This window comes from Eriocheir sinensis, unplaced genomic scaffold, assembly GCF_024679095.1.
Source record: "Eriocheir sinensis breed Jianghai 21 unplaced genomic scaffold, ASM2467909v1 Scaffold35, whole genome shotgun sequence".
Taxonomy (NCBI): Eukaryota; Metazoa; Arthropoda; class Malacostraca; order Decapoda; family Varunidae; genus Eriocheir; species Eriocheir sinensis.
The window spans coordinates 1,281,678-1,293,978 of NW_026111665.1; the positions used below are offsets into that span (position 1 = coordinate 1,281,678).

Sequence of the window (12,301 nt, forward strand, 5' to 3'; positions counted from 1 at the left end):
GAGCTATGTGCGTGGGTCTCTTTAAACTCTTTGTGTGTGTGTGTGTGTGTGTGTGTGTGTGTGTGTGTGTGTGTGTGTGTGTGTGTGTGTGTGTGTGTGTGTTATTCTAATTCTAATTCTAATTCTAATTCTTATTAGCTAGCGCGAGGTGAGACTCCTGTATCGCAGTGTCTGTGCTGGCTGGCCCTGGTGCTTTTGCGCTTAGTTTAGCTTACCCTCCCAAACGTTTTCTTCTTCTCCTCAGGGTCTACCTCGCCACCTAGCACCTGCGTGTGAGACAGGATGTTTAGGTTGGGTTAAACTATACCGTGATGATGGCTGTGTGTGCATGTGAAGGTGAAGGTACAAACCGATGCATGCTTTCTCGGGTGAGGCAGGGGATCATACATCACGTCAGTGCCTGACTGACTGACGGATTCATTTTACTCATTCATTGACGACGGGCGGGTCGGAGCCCTCCCAGTTACAACCTACCTACATCATCTCGGCGGGGGCAGCGCCGCATCTGATCTGCACGACGGCCATCATCATCTCAACGACCTGCAGCACCTACCTCCTGGCTCTGTTTTGCGTTTTTTTTTATTTGTTATGTTATGTTTTGTGGGTTGTTGTTGTCGTTGTCAACAGAGGAGTTCCTTACCTGCCATGAAAAAACAAACAAACAAACAAACAAACAACCAAACAAACCAACTGTGGGAAGCCTGCCAGACTCGGGGGTTCTTAATTGTTGTTTTCATGACTGAGGGTCTTCTTCCTAATAATATCAGCAGGAATTGACCTAGGAATGGCACTATGTACTTGAGGGGGTGTCCAGAACTCTTTTTGGAAAAGGGTGTGGCTCCCAAGGGGAGCCGGATTAAACGGTACTGTTGTCGTCCCTGAAAGGCCGAGGGCGATTACTTCTTCTCGGTCTTCTTGGGCAGGAGCACCGCCTGGATGTTAGGCAGCACACCTCCCTGGGCAATGGTGACGCCGGAGAGGAGCTTGTTCAGCTCCTCGTCGTTGCGGATGGCCAGCTGCAGGTGGCGGGGGATGATGCGGGTCTTCTTGTTGTCGCGGGCCGCGTTGCCGGCCAGCTCGAGCACCTCGGCGGCCAGGTACTCCATGACGGCCGCCAGGTACACGGGGGCGCCGGCGCCCACGCGCTCGGCATAGTTGCCGTTCCTTAGGAGACGGTGGATCCTGCCCACGGGGAACTGCAGGCCGGCACGGCTGGAGCGGGACTTTGACTTCCCTTCACCTTTTCTCCCTTGCCGCCTCCAGACATGTCGACTCTCGTTCGTTTGTTCGTTAGGGATTTACCCCCTAAATAGGGTAACGGGCCTTTGTCCATTGACGGCCCGTCGCAGGGAAACCTGCCGCTGGCGTGCGTCGGGTGTGGGAAGCCCGCCGCCGCCACAGCCACGGGTAGAAGCCGGCGAGCAGCGACGGAGGCACGGGCCCTCCGAGCAGGCACTCAGGAGCAGCCCGTAGCTGAGCCGAGCGAGCAACTCAGCAGTCTATAGGTGGCCCAGAGGCCAGTGTTGCTTGTGCAGGGGGCGGGGCCGGCTGATGCGACCTTGAGCGGGACCGTCTGGTCCATGCCGGGCGGGAGGGGTTGTGAGCAGCACGCCATTCCTCCTGCCGCTTGACGCCCTCGTCCACCCGGGTCAGCCGTGAGTGGCAGCGGCGACTCCTTGCATGGTGCTGCTGCTTGTAATTTGGGCAGAGAGCTGGTACCTCCTCCCCGGCCTTGTATTTGGCCAGACAGGCCTCGGTCATGTGCGGCCCGGAGCACATTCCGCATACGGCCGGGCGGTTGCAGCGAGAGCGGTGGTGGCCGTACTGCTGACATCTGAAGCAGCGCAGTGGTTCCTTGTTGAAGGGGCGTGTGTAAAACGCCCCTCAACTCCCCAGGTCGAGACTGCCTGGGAGGGGGCCTTTCATCGTTACGATTACCTGGCGGGTGTCCAGCCCATCTCGCGTCTGGCACCTGTCCGCTGAGACGACGTCTGGGTGGCGGAGTAGAGCCTTGAGGGGCATAGGCGCAGGGTATGACGTCACCACACCCTTGATGGCGGCGTCTCCCGTCAGCCGCAGCAGGACCGGCTTGCCGTCGACCTCCGTCGTTTCCAGCAGCCGGCGGAGAACCTCTTTGGAGGGAGGCGTTATCAGAACGATGCCAGACTCCAGGAACCGCATCTGCAGGCGGGTTCCTAGTTGCTGTTCCAGGGCCTCCGCTAGGTCTAGTGCGGAGTCGACCCCCGGTGTCGGGGGCATGATAACCTTGGGGCTGGCTGGCGTGGTAGCAGCGAGGCGTAAAGCAGGTGCATCGGGGTGCGAGGCGACACGAAGCGGGGCGGCAGCGGTGGTAGGCGAGTGAGTGGCAGTGGCGAATGTGGACAGCGGTGCGCGCGAGGTACTGGGAGGAGCGGGCGAGGAAGTTGTGGAAGCAGCGGCGGTGAGAGCAGAGAGAGGAGGGCGAGAGCCGTGATTGGCGGGGGGCGAAGGGCCAGAGCCGTGATTGGCGGAGAGCGGAGGAGCGCGGCGTGCGTGGCGGCGCTTGCGCCTGTCACCAACTACCTCCCACTCGTAGTCAGGCGACAGCGGGAGGGGGGCGCGGAAGGCCTCATTCTCACTCTCCGACTCCAAGCGGAGCTGCTTGTCGGCAGGGGACTCCGATGCTGAGTCATCGGAGTCAGGAGCAGGGCGCTCACGCTTATCCGTAGCGGCGGACATCCTAGCGACGAGACAGCCAGAAGGCTGAACCACAGCTACACATATAAAAAAAAGGAAAAATAAAGTAAAAAAACAACTAACCTATGTAGAGCCAGGATAAGCCTACAACAACGGGAGGGCTAAACTCCCCCAACCTCTAGAGGGCTCGGTAGAGCCCCGCTGTTGCCCCTTGCGGGTCTTGGGGGGACGTAACTATCTCTGCTGCCTCCTATAACCACCCCTTTATCCTAAGGGGCCCCCTCGTGGCACTGTCCTCGGGGTTCGGCGTCGTACTACAGCAGAGACTACCGGCTGCACACACACTCTAAAGGGCGTTGTAGCAGCCCGACAACCAAGGGCGGACTATCCTGTCCTTAATGGACGGCGTCCCGGGACACAAAGTTGTAGAGTCACGTGGAACGAGTGACAGTGAACAGTGACGCGTATAGCGCGCGAACACTGACACGGTGGCGCTGGGACTGTCAGGAAGCAGAGCAGCTCGATCGCTCGCCCGCGAGAGCTGTTGCTTAGACGGTGGGGGAGAGGTGTTGACGCTGCCAGGTCCGGGAGTCCAATGACCCGCCGTTCGTTCGTTCGTTAGGGATTTACCCCCTAAAAAGGAGGAACGGGCCTTTGTCGATTGACGGCCCGTCGCAGGTGGGAGCGGCGGGTGTGGGGAAGCCTCCGCCGCCGCCACAGCCACGGGTAGAAGCCGGCGAGCAGCGACGGAATCACGGGCCCTCCGAGCACGCGCTCAGGAGCAGCCCGTAGCTGAGCCGAGCGAGCAACTCAGCAGTCTATAGGTGGCCCAGAGGCCGGGAGAGTTGCTCGCTCGACGAGTGCTGGCGGTCCACTGATTTGGCGAAGGCTTATCGGGGGGCTCATCTCGGGGGCTCACATGTTGTGACGAGTCTCACGAGAGCCTCGTCACTGAGGGCAAAAATAAGCTGTGGTGCAGGCAGCCCTTCCGGGTTGCGGAGGAGATGGCGTGTACCCTCACACTCGAGGAGGTAGTGGAGTAGTGGCTGGACGACCTCCTCCTCGCAGTAAGAGCACTGAACCGGGACCGGGTCGTCGATGTCCAGGAGCGAGGCACACCGGTACCCGAGGCGCAGGCGGTGGAGGTTGGAGGCCACTCGCCTGGGGGCGCCTAATGGGAGCCGACGGCTCCCGGAGCCAGTCGCCGATTCATACCAGTATGCAGACGGTGAGCCGGCCGCCAAGGCCTCTTCAAGGGCCCTGACGACACCCGCCAAGGTATGGGCCGCCATGTCCCGCTTGAGCAGTGACACGCTCGGGGAAACGGGGCATGTTATGCTGGGTAGCAGGGTGGCTTCGCCGGCAGCGCGGTCAGCAGCTTCGTTACCCACCACGCCTGCATGGCTGGGCAACCAGTGTAGGTGGACCTGACGGCCGGTTCTCCCCAGTTCCTGCAACCGGGCGTGGATGCCCGTGAGGAGGGAGACGTTGTCAGCCATCGGGTCCTGGTACAGCGATCGTATGGCCGGCACCGAGTCGCAGTGTACCAGGACCGGGCCCCTGCCCCACTCTAGTGCATGCCCCAGCGCCATGCTGATCGCCACCAGCTCCGCCTGGGTCGAGGAGGAGCCGTCAGGCAGCCGGTAGATGTCAGCATGGCCCGCCGTGACGAAAGCCGCCCCGACAGCCCCAGTGAGGTGGTTAACGGAGCCATCTGTGTAATAGGTGGCAGCGAGGAGCCGGGCCGCCTCCAACTCTCTGCTCACGGCCTCCCGCGCGAGGCTTCGCGGTGTTAGCAGGTTCTTCCTCGCGGGCAGTGGCTTGATTGTGGCCGTGAAGGTGGCTGGTGCCCACGGGGGAGGTAAGGTGTAGCCAGGGTGGGGCAGGTCTGTGTTCATCAGGAAACACCGGGAGAGGCGGGTGGTCCTGAGTTTGGCTGCTGCCACCGACGCCCACGTTTTCCTGCGAAAAAGCAGAGGGGCCTGATTGAGGGCCTGTTTCACCGAGGCTCTCAGCGGTTCTGACCCCCTGCGGCACAGCAGCGTCGCCAGATGGCCGACGGCGAGCTGGGTGATCCTCGCTGCAACAGTGCTAAGCCGGACCTCCGCCCTCATGGAGATGCATTTCGCCCACCGTGGGGCCCCCACGATGGTACGGATCGCCGCATTCTGGGCCGTCTCCAGAGGCCGGAGTGCAGCAGGGTTCACCGTCATGAGGCACGGCGTCCCGTAATCTACACAGGCCCTCACTGCCTGGAGATAGAACAGCCGTAGGACCCTGTCGCTGGCACCTCCGGCAGTTCTCGCCAGGGCCCGCATGATGTTGGTGCGGGTCGCCACTGTCTGGCGAAGGCGGTTGACATAGGGGGTGAAGGAGAGCCGTGAATCCAGGGTGACGCCCAGATATTTATAGACGTGCACCCAGGGGACAGGGGTGCCGTAAAGCTCGAGGGCCTCGGGGAGGAGACGGTGGTGGATGGCCATGGCCCTCGTCTTTCCCCTGTTTATCACGAGCCCGAGGGACGCACAGGTCTGTGAGAGGCGGCGGAGGAGGAGACGAGCGCTGGCCACGTGGTTCGGGCCGGAAACCACCATGGCCACATCGTCCGCGTACGAGAAGACTCGTGCATAGCGGCTGTGTGGCAGAGTTGTCAGCTTCTCGACAAGCAAGTTGAAGAGAACGGGGCTCAGGACACCACCCTGAGCCGTGCCGTTTTCGAAGGCCTGTGTTGTGGACCTGCAGCCCTGGAAGTGTACTGCCGCCCTGCGATTCTGGAGGTATTGGCCGATCCAAGCCAGCAGGCGGCCCCGAAGGCCCTTTTCGGCAAGGATGGACAGTACCGCAGGCGCCGAGGCCAGCTCGAACGCCTTCTCCAGATCCAGGAACACCACCACAGCCTGCCTACCCAAGACACCAGAGAGGAGAGTGGACACGCAATCTCTGGTGCCCATGCCTCGGCGAAAGGCAAACAGGTGGTGGTGAAGGGGCCCCATCGCCCACCGAAGGCGAGAGAGGAGGATTCTCTCCAGAGTCTTTCCCAAGCAGCTCAGGAGTGATATCGGCCGGAACTCGCCTCCGTCACCGCTCTTGGGAATGGGCACGATGGTGGCATTTTTCCAGGCTGCAGGAACAGTTCGGCGTGAGTAGGAGGCGTTCTAGAGGGCGACAATCTCGCCAAGCATGTCAGGCCCAGCGTGGCGGAGGAAGGCGTACGGGATTTTGTCCTCGCCTGGGGCAGTGTTGGTGACAGGGATTGCCTTCTCCAGCTCCTGGATGTGTATGGAAGCGTCGGTGGCATGCCCTTCAAGACAAGCCTCCCTGAAGGCCCCCATCCTCGCCGGGTACGCCGCCCTCTGCAATTCCCTGGTGGTAGGGGGAAGTCTCTCAGAGGCAGCACGGGACACAAAGGCATGAAGGAGCCTTTCTGTCTCCTCTTGCGGCTGCGGGTGCAGCGCCAGCCGGGTGACCGCCCCCTGGGCCACGGCTCTGAGCTTGCGCCAGAGTACAGCAGTGGATATACTGGCGTCAAGGGAGCCGCACCACTTCAGCCAGTGTTCCTCCTGCTTCCTGGCTGCTGTCTCTTTTGCAAGACGGATGGCAGCCCTGAGGAGACCCCTCGTCGCCTCCGTGTTTACAGGCGGTTGAGCTTCCGGGCCTGATTAACTCGGTGGTTGGCCTCCCGAACCTCTGGGCAGTAATACCAGCGGTCTCGACGGTTGGGCGCTGCAGGCTGAGAGCGGGGGATCGCCACATCCGCTGCCCGTCGGAAGGCGTCAACCAGGCGCGTCTCTGCCATCTCCAAGTCGTCAGGTCGGAAGGTGTCGGCGAGGTGGCGGGTAACGGCTCTGCTAAAGCTCGCCCAGTCCGCCCGGGCAAGGTTCCAGCGCACCGGTCGTGGAGGCGGCAGTGGCGCCGAGAGCGGAAGGGTGACAACTGTAGCGAGATGGTCGCTGGCAAGGCTGCGGTGGAGGGCCCATGTAGCACCGACGTCGAGTGGCCGCGTGACTAGGGAGAGGTCCAGCACCCCTCCCCTGACATGAGTAGGCTCCCCCATGTTCAGGAGGGCGACCCGAGACACATCCTCCAGAGCAGAAGCGAGGTGACGTCCAGCGCGGTTTCTCCGCACGCTACCACATCTCTCATGGTGGGCGTTGAAATCCCCCCCCGATGAAGGTGGGCTCATCATTGGCGAGGGAGAGGAGTTCTGTCAGGTCCGGAACAGCGGTAGGGTTACTGTACACGCAGTAGAACGTGATAGGAGTGCTCGGCAAGGCCACCTTAACCGCCAGTACCTCCACGCCGTCACCGCATAGCGCGGGGTGAAGCACTCGGGTGCAGGGAAGGGCATCCCTGACCAAGATGCCACACCCACGCGCTGCACCGGCAACGGCAGGGAGGTAGAAGGCCCTGAAGCCCTTGAAGGACACCGACTGGCCTTCCTGAAGGAGTGTCTCCTGCAGGAGGATGACATCGAGGCCGTCGGTGCCGATCGCTGCTCACAGGAGGTTGACCTTGCCTCGCACGCCACACACGTTCCATTGCAGGACTCTTAGCGGCTGGACCCCAGCGACGTCCCGGGGCTGGACACGGGGGCCTCGGCGCTTCGGCAGCGCCTTGCGCTCGGGCAGCGGGAGGCGGGACCGTGTCGGCACCGTGCGCACCGGGATGTGGGAGCGGGTCGTGTTGCGTCCCATTATCCAGTGCACCGCCTTCAACGATGCCTTGGCTGGGGGTACGCCTGGCTGTGGAGGCTGGTGGCATTCGTCGGCCACCTTCTCCGTTACCTCTATGGAAGGAGGAAGGGGCCCGGTTGCTCGGGTCTTGGCAGGCGGGGGAGCGGGGCTCTGAGGCACTGGAGGTGGTGGGGCGGGTGTGGTGGAGGTACCTGCGAAGTCGGGAAAGTGCTCCTCCAATGTCGCCTTCGCTATTACTCGCAGGGCCACCTCGTCGGGAGTGAGCTGGAGGAGGCCCGTCAGGGCAAGGGCAAAGCTTGCCAGCATTTCCTCGAGCGCGGCCTTCGTCACAAGGAAGTAGCCGGGTGGTGTGGACGGTGGTGCAGTCTGTGCGCTCGTGGGGGGGCTGCGGCCTGCGGTTCCTCTATCGACGCCCGCGCTGAGGCAGAAGAGGTGGAGGCAGTGTGGGAGCTGGTTGCTCCTGTTGCGGGGAGGAGCCCGAGGTGGAGGTTGGGCGGGAAGGCGGGACAGGTGTCGAGGTGGAGGTTGCGGCTGGAGGCGGGGCGGGTGTTAAGGCAGGGCCTGGGGCCGTAGCTGGGAGACGAGGCAGGGCGGGTGTTGGGGTGGAGGCAGTAGAGGCCGCCTGAGAGGCGCTTGGTGGCGGGAGGCTTCGGAAGTGAGCTGGAGAGGCCAGTGTTGCCTGTGCAGGGGGCGGGGCCGGCTGATGCGACCTTGAGCGGGACCGTCTGGTCCATGCCGGGCGGTTGGGGTTGTGAGCAGCACTCCACTCCTCCTGAAGCTTGACGCCCTCGTCCACCCGGGTCAGCCGTGAGGGGCAGCGGCGACTCCATGCATGGTGCTGCTGGTTGCAATTTGGGCAGAGAGCTAGTACCTCCTCCCCGGCCTTGTATTTGGCAAGACAGGCCTCGGTCATGTGCGGCCCGGAGCACATTCCGCATACGGTCGGGCGGTTGCAGCGAGAGCGGTGGTGGCCGTACTGCTGACATCTGAAGCAGCGCAGTGGTTCCTTGTTGAAGGGGCGTGTTTAAAACACCCCCCAACTCCCCAGGTCGAGACTGCCCGGGAGGGGGCCTTTCATCGTTACGATTACCTGGCAGGTGTCCAGCCCATCTCGCGTCTGGCACCTGTCCGCTGAGAAGACGTCTGGGTGGCGAAGGAGAGCCTTGAGGGGCATAGCCGCAGGGTATGACGTCACCACACCCTTGATGGTGGCGTCTCCCGTCAGCCGCAGCAGGACCGGCTTGCCGTCGACCTCCGTCGTTTCCAGCAGCCGGCGGAGAACCTCTTCGGAGGGAGGCGTGATCAGTACGCTGCCAGACTCCAAGAACCGCATCTGCAAGCGGGTTCCTAGTTGCTGTTCCAGGGCCTCCGCTAGGTCTAGGTCGAACCCCGGTGTCGGGGGCACGATAACCTTGGGGCTGGCTGGCGTAGTAGCAGCGAGGCGTAAAGCAGATGCATCGGGGTGCGAGGCGACACGAAGCGGGGCGGCAGCGGTGGTAGGCGAGGGAGTAGCAGTGGCGAGCGTGGACAGCGGTGCGCGCGAGGTACTGGGTGGAGCGGGCGAGCCAGATGTGGAACACAAAGGAACACAAAGGAAGAACAAACAACAGCAGACCTGCTGGTCCTTACGAGGTTGTTTGTGACAAGCTACACTAACTATCTAATCAAAGGTGGAAGATGAAGGACAGCAAAGGCGAAGGCTCCTCCAGCCAAAGCTGGCAGGAAAGGAAAAAGAACCATGCAGCATGGAAAAACTGTATGGAATTTATGTAGGAAAGAGGAAAGAACTACCATTACTGCTACCACTAACCGGGCGATAAAAGCGGACAAGGACACCAGTATTCGAAAGAACTTAACGTTATTACGACAATGAGTAATATCTTAGTTGCTGGTTGGATTCAAAACACTTGTCTAATCTATTCTTGAAGGCCGTAACTGTTGTACTATCAACGACATCACAAGGTAGAGAGTTCCAAACATTAACAACTCGATTGAAGAAGAAGTGTTTAGCTTCGTGCGACGAGAATCTTTTACCACTTATCTTCAAATTGTGATTTCTTCTTGTTCTATTTGATCGATCAATAGTAAAGTAATCTTCCGCATTAATATCACTGAATCCTTTGAACATTTTAAACACTTCTATTAGATCGCCTCGCATTCTTCGTTTTGATAGGCTGAATAAATTTACTTCTTTAAGCCTTTGTTCATATGACAAATTTCTCAGCCTAGGAATCATCTTTGTTACTCTTCGTTGGACCCGTTCCAACTTTTCTATGTCTTTTCTGTAGTAGGGAGACCAAAACTGTACACAGTACTCTAGACGGGGTCGAACCAACGAATTATACAGTTTTAATATTACTTTTTCCGATTTATTATTAAAGACTCGTCCGGTGAAGCCAACCAATTTGTTTGCAGTTTTAACTACCTCTGAACAATGCTGACCGGGCTTTAAATCGCTTGATATAGTGATTCCAAGATCCTTTTCTTTACTTACTGCAGAAAGTTGTTGGCCATTCATTACGTACCGAACGCGATTGTTATTTTTTCCGATGTGCAACACTTTACATTTCTCAACGTTAAATTTCATTTGCTATTGATTGGCCCAACGTGCAAGTCGATCTATATCTGATTGTAAAGCTTCTTCGTCGAGTATCACAGTTACTTTACTAGCAATTTTTGTGTCATCAGCAAATTTTGATACTTTGCAAATGAGCCCATCATCGATATCATTAACATAAATTAAGAAGAGCATGGGGCCAAGCACTGATCCTTGAGGTACGCCGCTTTTGACATCGAGCCAGTTAGATGTAACACCGTTTAGAACTACTCTCTGTTTCCGCTCAGAGAGCCAGTCCGCAAGCCAATTGTGAATGTTACCCGAGATACCGTGCGCCAGTAGTTTGCTGAGCAATCGTTGGTGGGGGACCTTATCAAATGCCTTTTGAAAATCCAGATATATGATATCTACTGATCTGCTTTCATCGAACACCTCAAAAATATAGTGAAAAAAATCAAGTAAGTTAGTCAAACACGAACGTTTACTACGGAAGCCATGTTGCGAATTATTTATTATATTATTTTCTTCGAAGAATTTCACCATATTGTCGCGAATGATAGTCTCCATTAACTTACAAACAATAGATGTCAGGCTAATTGGTCGATAGTTTCCTGGATGAGACTTGTCCCCCTTTTTGAAAATTGGTGTGACATTTGCAAGTTTCCAATCCGACGGAACTTTTCCAGCTGTTAAAGATTTATTGAATATAATGGAGAGCGGTTTACAAATTTGATGTTTGATTTCTTTTAAGACCCTAGGGGTAATTTTGTCTGGACCAGGAGCTTTGCTTACTTTAATCTTTTCTATTGTGCGTAAAATGTCACTTTCTACGATGAGCACGCCACTTAACATCTTTTCGGTCCTTCTAACCTCCGGCGGTTGAGGTGATAAACAATCTTCGTCGGTAAATACGGATGCGAAAAAGTTATTTAGGATTGTAGCCATTTCATTTTCATCGTTCGTGTGGTTACCATTTTCATTAGCAAGCGGTCCGATACCAGAAGTGAGTGACTTTTTATTATTTACATAGCTGAAAAATTCTTTAGGATTAGATTTACTTGTTTCCGCTATATATTCTTCAAGATTTTTCTTGCTTCGTTTTATTAATTTCTTGGTTTCGCGGCGAATTCTGTCCAACTCTAGTTTGTCAGCCTCGCTCTGAGATGATATGTACCTACTGTATACGCGTTTTTTAAGAGATAGGCTATTTTGAATTTCGTTATTCCACCATTTGGGTTTCTTCTTAGAAGCTGAACGTCTGTTAAGATAGGGTACGCATATGCTTATGGCATTGTTCAATATTGTGGTGAAGGCCCCCCAAGATTTATCAATATCTGTTTCTGCCGTGATTTCAGTCCAGTCAGAATTATTTAGAATTGATCGGAGTCTTACGAAATTCGCTCTCTGATAATCAGGCACCTTTTCCTTACTAGGAGTTACTTTACTTTCTTTCATATTGATGCTGAATGTGATTGTTCGGTGATCGCTAGAACTAAAAACTGGACCAACATTTACTTCGTTAACTAGATCAGCTGTCGTTGAAAAGATAAGGTCAAGTATATTATTTTCCCGAGTCGGTTCTTGAACGTGTTGATGTAAATCACTTTCTAGTAAATTTGTGTACAGGTCGAGCCCTGTATGACAGTTCAACGGTTCACCCCATCTTTTCACTGGCAAGTCCCCAACAATTACTGCCTCGCAACTGCTACTTGTTTCTAATAATAATTCACTTAATACGTGGTCGATATCAAGAGTCTGCCTTGGCGGTCTGTAGATAAGTCCAATTACTATTTTACGAGATTTTTTTTTAATTTCAATGAAGACCGTGTCTACATTGGTTATAATATCTGTTTTCACGGATACTGGATCGAGAGAGTTGTGGATATAAAAGATAACGCCTCCACCCTGTCTGTTCTCTCTTTCATGACTAAAAATGGTATAACCCGGTAATCTATATTCCGCAATGAAATCTCTGTTTGAAGTGTCTATCCAAGATTCTGTGACTCCGATGATGTGATAATGATTTGTAGCTGCGAGGACTTCTAAGTCTTCAAATTTGTTACGTAGGCTACGAGCGTTTACATAGCAAGCTTTAATGTGATTCGAGTCGGGAGTTTTGCGGGTTGAGTGCACCCTTACGGTGGAGCTGCTGGTGTTCTCGCCTCCGCGTTTTTTGGCTTTCGAAGAGCCACTTGGTCACAGAGCAGCCTCCCGAAACGGGCTGCTCCAACAGGGTTTAAGTGAATGCCATCAGGAAGGAACAAGTCTGAATCGTAGTAAAAATTGTTCCACAAGTTAGTGAACTGGACGTTTTTTTGTGAGCAAAGGGACTGAAGTCTGTTGTTTGTGCTGAAGGCCTTACTGTAAAAGCTAG

The 12,301-nt window shown here is 56.2% G+C and overlaps 1 protein-coding gene across 1 annotated transcript; it reads right to left on the reverse strand.

The window, feature by feature from the left end:
- Positions 1-3,578: 3,578 nt before the first annotated feature.
- LOC126991839 (uncharacterized) lies at positions 3,579-6,008 on the reverse strand. The gene is made up of 3 exons (XM_050850500.1): positions 5,852-6,008; positions 5,677-5,797; positions 3,579-5,577 (listed from the first exon to the last, which is right to left on the reverse strand). The coding sequence occupies exons 1-3, from the start codon at positions 6,006-6,008 to the stop codon at positions 3,579-3,581; spliced, it is 2,277 nt and encodes a 758-aa protein (XP_050706457.1).
- Positions 6,009-12,301: the final 6,293 nt, after the last annotated feature.

Excerpts from the sequence above, each read along its gene's own strand:
- LOC126991839 (XM_050850500.1), bottom strand. The coding sequence starts at position 6,008 with ATGGGGGCCTTCAGGGAGGCTTGTCTTGAAGGGCATGCCACCGACGCT. Across the intron at positions 5,798-5,851 it reads CGCTGGGCCTGACATGCTTG|CCTGGAAAAATGCCACCATC; the intron begins GCGAGATTGTCG and ends CTGTTCCTGCAG. Across the intron at positions 5,578-5,676 it reads ATCCTCCTCTCTCGCCTTCG|GCAGGCTGTGGTGGTGTTCC; the intron begins GTGGGCGATGGG and ends TGTCTTGGGTAG.